Raw genomic sequence first — 10,176 nt, forward strand, 5'->3', positions numbered from 1 at the left:
ATTGTAAATCCGGCCAAGAAGCCACCTCATTCTAGAAGCAGCTACTTTCTTTCCCTTATGGAAAGTCAGAGGAGTTTTGTCCATCTTCAGTCTCCCATCACTGGTCCTATGTGTATTCTTCTAAGTTAGCCAACAGCTGTGTAGCTGGCTCCCTTGAGAAATTGGCAGTGCCCTAGGATCTGATTGGCCCAGGCTGGAAGGCAGGAGGCTACATAGAGAATCCCACTGCTCTCTTAAAATTTTTTTACTCTCCCCAAAACCATTTCCCTATCACCATTGTTCATTTTTTTTTTTTTTTCTTCATAAAAATGTCATTCTCCCTGGCAGGGATAGAAGTAAAATAAAACTTGAATATTTTTACAGCTTTCTGTGTTGGCCTTGACCTTGAGCTGCAAGCCTTATCCCTCCATTGATTTTCTTCTTATCCAACCAAAATAAAAAGGGAATCGCTTGGCAAGCCTAGAACCTTTGGAACTCCAGGGAATCTCCCAATACCATGCTTCCAGCCCGTGCCTTACAGCACGTACTCTTCCTTGGACATGCGCCCTCGCTCGTCCTTGAAAGCCCTTGTCTGGTCACACCCACCTGGTGCTGGTCCATTGATCAGGTAACCAGGCACTTCACAGCAAAGCTTTCCCTTATCTCAGTCTAGATAGCTATCTCTCTTCAGGGTGGTCTAAGCTTAGGTGACACTATTGGCCATCAGTATCACTTTATACTACATTCGTGGTGAACTAAACCACCAAGCTCTTGGTTGTTGAATTGTCGCCTGGACAGATCTTTGTAATACTGTCTTTCTGCAATTGGCTTTTTGCATCAATTTTCAGGAATCTTCCTATTCCACCCTAAATGTTTTGTTAATTTACTGAGAACTTTTCAAATCTCAATCCAGCCATCATACTGATATTATAATGGTGGTGAGTTTACCTTCCAGATTGTCAATCCAGGCGTTGGCTCAAATGTTTCCCAGCACAGGACTCATGTAGTGATGACGTGGAGGTTGCCAGGCCGGTATTAAGCAGGGCTGCTGTCTGTGCCAGTAAAGAATGGCCATCAGCCCCCATCTTTCTTCACTATCTTACCCTTTTGTTTCCCTCGCTGGCCCACCCTCCTTTTTATCCCTCTGCCCTGAGACAGTTACCTTTGCAACATGTAACAGCCTCCAGAAAGAGACCCATTGCAGATGAGCAAGGTACACCCGAGCAGTCTACTGTCTCATCCCCCAACCTTGATAATAGCTGTTATCTAGACCCAACACTGGGTCAGCTCAGTGAAATGGTGGTGAAGATGTGCCAGGGTACAGTGCAAGCCCCGCTGTGCTGAGCCCTCTGCAGAGATGATCTTATTCATCCCTCATGGCAACTCTATAACATGAAAACCCTGGTGGCGTGGTGGTTAAGAGTTCGGCTGCTAACGAAGAGGTCGGCAGTTCAAGTCCACCAGCCGCTCCTTGGAAACCCTGTGGGGCAGTTCTACTCTGTCCCATAGGGTCGCTATGAGTCAGTAGCAACTCTATAACATAGATATCATCATTCTCATTTTACTAGGGAAGGAAGCCGGAGTGCACAAAGAGTGAGCAGCTCTCCGAGATTCACCCAGACAAGATACAAATTCATACTCCCAAGTGCGTGCTCTTAAGTACTACATAGTCCTTGTTTCAAATGCAGGTGGAGCTTGCATTTTCTGTTACAAGGAATCAAAGCCACCTAAGCGTTTGCTAGGCCTCACAGCTGCCTCTCCCACTGACTTTTGATAAATCCAGTTTAACATCAAAACCGTTTTTGTTGTTTTATAAAGGATTTTTCTCTTTCATTGTGTTATGAAAATTTTCAAAGATAAAGAGAAGTTGAAATTTACAAGAATGTCTTACCATATATGCTTGATCATGTATCTATTCACCCATCTACCCCTCTAAAAAAAGAAAAACCACACCCATTGCCATCGAGTCAATTCCAACTCATAGCGACCCTATAGGACAGAGTAGAGCTGCCCCATAGGGTTTCCAAGGAGCAGCTGGTGAATTTGAACTACCAACCTTTTGGTTAGCAGCTGAGTTCTTAACCACTCTGCCATCAGGGCTCCTCTACCCCTCAACCCACCCACAAATTATTTTTATGCATTTTAAAGTAAATTGCAAACTTCATTCTGCTTCATCCCTAAATATTTTAGTATGCATATGGTTCAAGTTTAATATTTGTGTGTAGTTATTTTTGAGAGAAAGCGTATCTGCAGTAAAATACACATATCTTAAAGATACCGTTTGATGAGTTGAAAGCCCATTTTTATAGTCCTCACCTCGCTGCATTTGAGTATGGTTTTGGACAAAGTTCAAGAATTATTAGAGGGAGAAGGAAACTGAAACCGAAATAGTTACATAAAATTTACAGTTCTCAGGTTATCTGAATCTACATACTTGCACCACACACCCACACACACATTTCATGGTGATTTACAGTTACTTGTGTTATCTGGCTCAAAGGAGGAGTTGCGTTTGCACAGCTGGTATGTAGGCTGGGTTGGAAAAGAGGAAGCCTGCGTAGAGAGGGCAAGTCAGAAGACACTGTAATAGCCCAGAGAGGAAATGGACCAAGCCATGCTGCTGGCAGTGCAAAAGGAAACAGAGAAGTAAAGCTAAGCTGTTAAACATGTTCCATTTTCACCTGTTTGAAAAGAATTCGTGGGAACATCTGCTTCTGGCCAAGATAGAGTTTCAGGGACTGAATTTACCATCCCACCTGAAACAACACAGATTCATACCCGGAACATCAGGCAGCTGAGGACAGTGATCCCTGAGAGACAGAAACAAATGAGGTGAGCCCTCTGATCATGCTCACTGCCTGGAGTTTCTAAGCCATGGCACAAGGCCAGGGGACTTGGACGGGACGGAGACCAGCAGCCTCCCTGAGTTGAGGAGACAGAGCTGAGAGTTCAGAGAGACCAAGGCAGTTCAGGTTCACAGGATAGAGCAGGGAAGAGGAGATTGTAGCACAGAGAGAGAGTTCCAGAGACCTGCAAAGGGTCCCCCCAGGAGTGTTCAGTGGAGTCCTGAACAGCACATGCGAGAGAGGCCGAGAACCAGCTGATAGGATTAGATGGAACAGTGCTCAGAGCTCACACAGGCTGAGAATACTATTGCCACCAGCCAGACTAGAAAACCTCACAACTCTTGGGCATTGGGTAGAGTTCTCATAAGGGTTTTACAACAGTAAACCAAAAAAAAAAAACCAAACCCGTTGCCATTGAGTCGATTCTGACTCATAGCAATCCTATAGGACAGCGTTTCCTGCCCCGTAGAGTTTCCAAGGAGCACCTGGTAGATTCAAACTGCCAACCTTTTGGTTAGCAGCCATAGCACTTAACCACTAAGCCACTAGGGTTTAGACAATAATTAGACTCAGTTAACATGGCTCTCATAGTGCCCAACAAATCTTAAAACTAAGACGTGAAAGGATCGAACTATTTCCACAAAACTGCGTCCCAGAAAAAAAACCTCAAAAGTATTTGTAGGATTACAGAAATATCCAGCATGCAACAATGTAAAACTGACAATGTCTGGCATCAAGTAAAGTTAAACCAGGCATGAAAAGAGACAGGTCAATATGAACTTATTATATGGTGAAAATCAGTCAAAACCACCATGAAATGGACACCCAAATTCACTGCCGTCAAGTCTGCCCTGACTCATAGCAACTCCGTAAGGTTTCCGAGGCTGTGAGCGTCTCCAGAAGCAGACTGCCACATCTTTCTCCCGCAGAGCTGCTAGTGGTTTTGAACAACCGACCTTTCAGTTAGCAGTTGATTGCTTTAACCACTACACCACCAGGGCCCCTTAAAATGGACACAGATGTTAAAATCGGCAAAGAGACAAATTATCACTCTCAGGAAGGAGCGAGGTAACGTTACTGCAGATTCTACAGACATTTAAAGAATTTTAAGTTAATATTATGAACAACTTTATGCCAATAGACAAATTCTTTGAAAGACACAATCTACCAAAGCTCACTTAAGAGGAAATTGATAACCTGAATAGCCCCATATCTATTAAAGAAGTTTAATTTGTGGTTAAAACCCCCTCCCCCCAACACACACACACACACACACACACACAAACCAAAAACAAAAATCTGCCAGGCTTCTTCACTGGTGAATTCTACGACAAAGAAACATTTACCAAATAGTTACACTTAGAGAAAATTAAAGAGGACAACTTCCCAACTCCATTTATGAGGCCAGTATTACCCTGATACCAAACAACACAAAGATATTACAAGGAACTAAAACTACAGACTAATATTTCTCATGAACATACCAAAAAAACCATTGCTGTCGAGTCAACTCCGACTCCTAGCGACCTTATAGGGCAGAGTAGAACTGCCTCATAGGGTTTCCAAGGAGCACCTGGTGGATTCAAACTGCCAGCCTTTTGGTTAGCAGCCGTAGCACTTAACTGCTGCGCCACCAGGGTTTCCCCTCTTGAACATAGATGTAAAAAATCTAATAGAAATTTAGCAAATAGAATCTAACAATATACAAATGGATTAACATTTGAAAAACAATGTAATTCCCCATATTAACAAATTAAAAAAGAAAAACCATATGATCATCTCAAAAGACTCATTAAGAGCATTTGATAATGTCCAAATCCATTTCTTAAAAAAGTCTCTCCAAAGTAGGAAGAGTATAGAACTTCTTCAAACTGATAAAGGGCATCAATGAAAAAACTGCAGCTAACTTCATAATTAATGATGGAAGAGTAATACCTTCCCTCACAAGATCAGAAATGAGGCAAGAATGCCTGTTCTCACTGCTTCTATTCAACCTTGTACTGGAGCTTCTAGCCAATGCAACAAGGAAAAAAAGAAAAATAAAGGCATCTAGATTAAGAGAGGGAGGCCTGTCTTTTTTCTTAGACCATATGATTGTCAATGTAGAAAACCCAATGAAATCTACAAAATAGCTGTTAAAATGGTAGTTTGGCAAGACTGTAGGATACAGCAATATTACAAATACAATTGTATTTCTAAGTACTAGCAGTAAAGAATCAGAAATTGAAGTTTAAAAAATATATATTTTCAAGAGCATCAAAAAACATTAATTACTTAGGGATAAATTTGACCAAGGATGTGAAAGACTACAAAACATTGCTGTGAGAAATTCAAGAAGATCTAGAAAAATGGATGCGTGTGTAATGTTTTGGAAACCCTGGTGGCGTAGTGGTTAAGTGCTAAGGCTCATAACCAAGAGGTCGGCGGTTTGAATCTGCCAGGCGCTCCTTGGAAACTCTACGGAGCAGTTCTACTCTGTCTTATAGGGTCGCTATGAGTTGGAATCGACTCGACGGCAGTGGGTTTGGGTTATGTAATGTTTGGAAGACTCAATAATGTTAAATGTCTATTCTCCCCAACTGAAACTGTAAATACAATGTAATCTTAATATTCCTATAGTCTTTTTGTAGAAATTGACAAACTGTTTCTAAAATTCATATGAAATGCAAAGAACCTAGAGTAGTTAAAACTACTTTGAAAAAGAAGAACCAAGTTGGTGGACTATCACTTCCTGATTTCGATACTTATTATAAAGCCCTGGTGGTGTAGTGATTAAGAGCTTAGCTGCAAACCAAAAGGTCGACAGTTCAAATCCGCCAGCCGCTCCTTTGAAAACCTTATGGGGCAGTTCTACTCTGTCTTATAAGTTCGCTATGAGTCAGAATCAACTCAATGGCACCTAACAACAACAACAACATAAAGCCATAGTTAAGACAATGTGATATTGGCATCAAGGCAGACAAATATATCGACAGAACAGAATAGAGAATCTGAAATAGACCCACGTATATGGACAAATGGTTTTTGGCAAAGGTAATTTGTCACAGGTACAAAGGCAAATCAGAGGAGAAAAGACACTTTTTTCAACAAATGGTGCTGTAACTGTTACACAGTAACTGTTAGATATCTGTATATATAGTAATGAACTGACAGACACATGGGGATCACACCATATAACTCCAAATTTGTCATAGATGTAAACGTGAAAGCCTAAATCTATAAAACATCTAGGAGAAAAATATTTGTAACATTGATTTAGGTGAAAGTTTCTTTCGTTCAAAACCAAAAGCACAGTCCATTAAAAAAACGAATTGATAAATTGGACGTATTCAAAATTAAAACCAAAAAAGCACGTTGCTACGAGAATGAAAACATAAGGCACAGTGGTTAAGTGCTAGTGTGCTAATCAAAAGGTTGGTGGTTCAAACCCACCCAGCGGCTGTGCAGGAGAAAAGATCTGGCAACCTGCTCCTGTAAAGATAACAACCTAGGACACCCTATAGGGCAGTTCTACTCTGTCGTGTAGGATTACTGTGAGTCAAAATTGACTCCACAACACACAACAACAGCATTCAGAATTCATAAAAAAACACAAAATTCAGTAATAAGAAAACAACCCAATAAAAAATGGGCAAAGAATTTGAAGACACTTGGTCAAAGATTGTTGTTGTTAAGTACCGTCGAGTTGGTTCCGACTCATAGCAACACCTTTGTTACCACAGAACGAAACGCTTCCTGGTCCTGCACCATGCTCACAATGGCTGTTACGCTTGAGCCCATTGTTGCAGCCACTGTGTCAGTCCATCTCGTTGAGGGTCTCCCGCCTTAAAATCGCAGTGAGGTACTACTATATACCTACTAAAATGGCTACAGTTTAAAAAATAAAATGACAATACCAACTCTTGGAAAGTATGGAGAGCAACAGAAACTCAAACAAGCTGCAGATGGGAATGTAAAATGGTACACCATTTTGGAACACAATTTGGTAGCTTCTTAAGTTAAACTTACAAATATCATATGATCTAGCCATTCCACTCCTAGTCATGTACCAAACAGAAATGAAAGCCTAGTATGGGGAAAGGGGAAAGTAGGCCTTAGTGTCAGCACATCTGGGATGACTCCTAGAGTCCCTCCTAATGGTTCTGGGGCCTTGAGGCTTCATTTTATCTGTAAGATGGGAAGAGATACCTTTTTTCTTTTTCAGGATTGTCGTAAGGGATAAATGACAGCTGATACACAAGGGACTTGACCCATTGTCTGCCACAAAGAAGATGCTTAATAAACAGTTGTTATCATTAGTGCTGCATCATAGCCACCTGCTCATTTTCAAGCTTCCTTGGAAGGCTGCCCAGGGTGGGAGTCCAAGCTGGGTGTAGAGGCACTGGAAGCCAAGGGCCGATGGATGGAGGCACAGGGAGATGAGTGTAGGCTGAGGGGACCTTGTCAAGACAAAAGACATGTTAACCGACATGGGTCGTGAGTTAGGGTCCCACACTGTCTGCTGAGCAGTGCTACTCACTAGTGTTTGATCTGGGGCAAGTCATCCTCTCTAGATCTCAGTTTCCTCATCTTCATACTGGATGCAGTACCAATAATGATAATAATAATGGCAAGAACACATCCCTTATTTGGTTGAGCTGAAGTTTAAATGAATTTAAGACTTGTGCAGTACTTGGGATGGCGCCTAGCACATAGTAAGCACTCCAAAAAACATTTTAAGTATCTTTGCTGTTGTGGTGGTGTTTGTTGTGGTTGTTACTGTTAAGAGAACTCTGTTTGCGTCCACAAATATTTACTTTGATAGTGCATTTAAAAAGTGGGTGAAATGTACAGACCACGGCATTGTTCAGTTCAGAATGAGTTGATCAGTGAAACAACAATGGGAAATCCAATGTTCTCTTCACGTGGCTTCCCACGAATCTGTCCCTCCCCTTAAAAGCCATTTGAGGCACTGAAATATTCCCTTCAGAAGTCCACAAAATCAAATTCTCAACAGATGGGCTATCACAGAGGAAGCAGGGCTGAACTAACAGTGGACGTCTGAGTTCTGAAAGTCTGGGGTTTCTCATCTAATGGAATAGGACCTTGTAAGCTCCATTCATTTATTCAGGGCACAAATATTTACTGCACACTCAGTGAGTCCCACACACTGGGCTCAGAGTGATTGCTCAGCCATGGTTCCTGTCTTCCAGGAGCCCCGATACCAGTGGTGAGATTGACAGACTTTTAGGAAGCATCCCAGGTGGGGTGCACCCAAACAGAGCTTAGAGGGGACTGACCGATGTGCTCCAGCCCCGGAGGTCCTTTTCACAGAGGTGATAGGAAAACTTGTTCTTTAAGAAAGAACAGTAGTTCTCTAGAAAAAGAAAGAGGGGGGTGGCATTCCTGACAGAGAAACACCCCCTGAGAAAACGGCCCAGAGAAGGGAAAGATCACAGAAGCTAGGAGGAAGCTCAGAGGGTTGGGGGGTGAGGGAAGCAGAGGACTCTGGGAGAATGGCAAAGACCTGCCATTATATCCTTTCAGCCTCTGAGGATTCCATACTTTATTCAATGCAAGAGCAGTGAATGCAATCGCTAGTCACTGAAAACATTGAGGTGTATTTGTGTTTCAGAAAGATTACCCCTTGGACCTATGAACTGAATGGGTGTCAGTGCAAAAATCTCAGTGAGTTCAAAGAGTAATATGTCAAGGGGTTTTGTGTATATAGCTATTCAATGCCGAAATATCTGCTCTCTTGACTTATCAACACATGCTGAATAACTGTACATTTTTCTCACTGCAGGTACCCTTGCTTGTGTGAATACCAATAAAGGTCAGATAATTGCAAAAACTCTTCCTGTAAGACATCCAGAATCATCGCTCAAGGACTCCACGTGGCAGGAAACATCAGGATTTGATGCTACTTTCTTGCCTACAGGCCAAAATACATATAGTTGATTTTCAGAGCGTTCCCATATAATGGTTCAAAGGGAGGTAACAATTTTGCTTTGCTGCAAGGCTTGTGTGCCAAGGAGATGTATTTTGCCTCTGCATATTCAAAATTGCCAATAAACTATTCTTGTTGGCAGGTGAATGGGAATCTGAGTGCTGCAACCTAGCACTAACTCGTGATTAGATTTACGGAAAAAGTGAAAAGAATCAGGCCTCCGACCAATTTTGGACCTTTACGATTTTACTACAGATGGTTAAAATCATTGACTTGTTTAAAATTTTTTGAATTCTGGAAAAATTCGGTTGAAACAATCTAAATGTAATAGGCTATGTGATGCTACATGTGTTGGTAATAACAATGAAAGAGTTGGGAGAATTTTTCAAAGGTGAAAGTGTAATAATGAAACGATTGGGTTCTTATTCCTCAAAGAGTTGGGGCTAAAACCTCTTGGAGGGTTATTGGCCATAATCCGGTCCACTGAGTTTTTAAAGAAATTATTGTCATGCAGAACACTGATCATACGTGATCATGTGGGTAGGGCATTTCTGAATTTCCCAAAGGTGGCAGGTAGCTGAGATCCAGGACCACACTGGAATGGACGGTCGGATGAACAGGACTCCACTTTGTGACACTTGGTCCCCAGTGGGCTATGAAGTATAGCGGGCCTCCCAAAACAGGGGCTGTGTATGGGACCCACAGACTTCCCCAGAGGCCTTCTGAACTCCCTCAGAGGACGGAGGGGTGCGGATGTTGGGTGTTTGTGTGTTGCAGATGTTGAATCAAAATTGTGCTTATTATTTCATGATTTGAGTTCAGTCTTGATCCTTTTGCTCAACAGACCGGCAGCTCTCCTCGTATTATATACCAGTCCTCTCCTAGCACATGGTGTTCAGTCATCAGTATTTATAACAGAGTTTAACTACAGTAGTAATTTTTCATATATAGACCTAAAACATTTTGTTATATTGGAATCAAAGCTCTTTAAGAGGTTAATAGAAATCAAGAGAAGTTCATTGTTCTAATGGAACAACAAATATGGCTACATCATTTTAATGTCCTTACAATCTGGGCATCAAGTAGAATGGAATCTCAGCTTTGCATTGTCTGATTAAGGTTGCTAAACTTCCTTGGTGAAGAAAGAGCATCCAGCCAATTGCTCTTATCCACAACTGTCTCTGCTATGTGTCTTTTAGTGCCACAAATAAAATCAAATTGCAGAAATTGTGTGAATTTCATGACTTTATACTACAATTGTTTGGAGGTTACAGGATATCCCACTCCCAAAATAGAAAGCAGGAATTCATTTAGTCTATCAACAAACACTTAGAACCTGCTGACTACACTCCTCTAGGCACTGGATTACAGCAGATAACAAAACAAGAAAACCTCTGCCCTTGTAGAGTTTATGTTACAGTG

The 10,176-nt window shown here is 41.7% G+C and overlaps 1 protein-coding gene across 4 annotated transcripts in view; it reads left to right on the plus strand.

The window, feature by feature from the left end:
- The window catches only part of COBL (cordon-bleu WH2 repeat protein), a 369,968-nt gene extending 359,995 nt beyond the window's left edge, over positions 1 to 9,973 (plus strand). For all 4 annotated transcript variants that reach the window (XM_049893801.1, XM_049893803.1, XM_049893802.1 and 1 more), the window contains one exon: positions 8,611 to 9,973. In XM_049893801.1, coding sequence (XP_049749758.1) covers positions 8,611 to 8,628 — 18 coding nt within the window. In that variant the 3' untranslated portion in view covers positions 8,629 to 9,973. The remainder of the gene's footprint in view (positions 1 to 8,610) is intronic.
- Positions 9,974 to 10,176: the final 203 nt, after the last annotated feature.

Source organism: Elephas maximus, chromosome 8, assembly GCF_024166365.1.
Source record: "Elephas maximus indicus isolate mEleMax1 chromosome 8, mEleMax1 primary haplotype, whole genome shotgun sequence".
NCBI classification, from domain to species: domain Eukaryota; kingdom Metazoa; phylum Chordata; class Mammalia; order Proboscidea; family Elephantidae; genus Elephas; species Elephas maximus.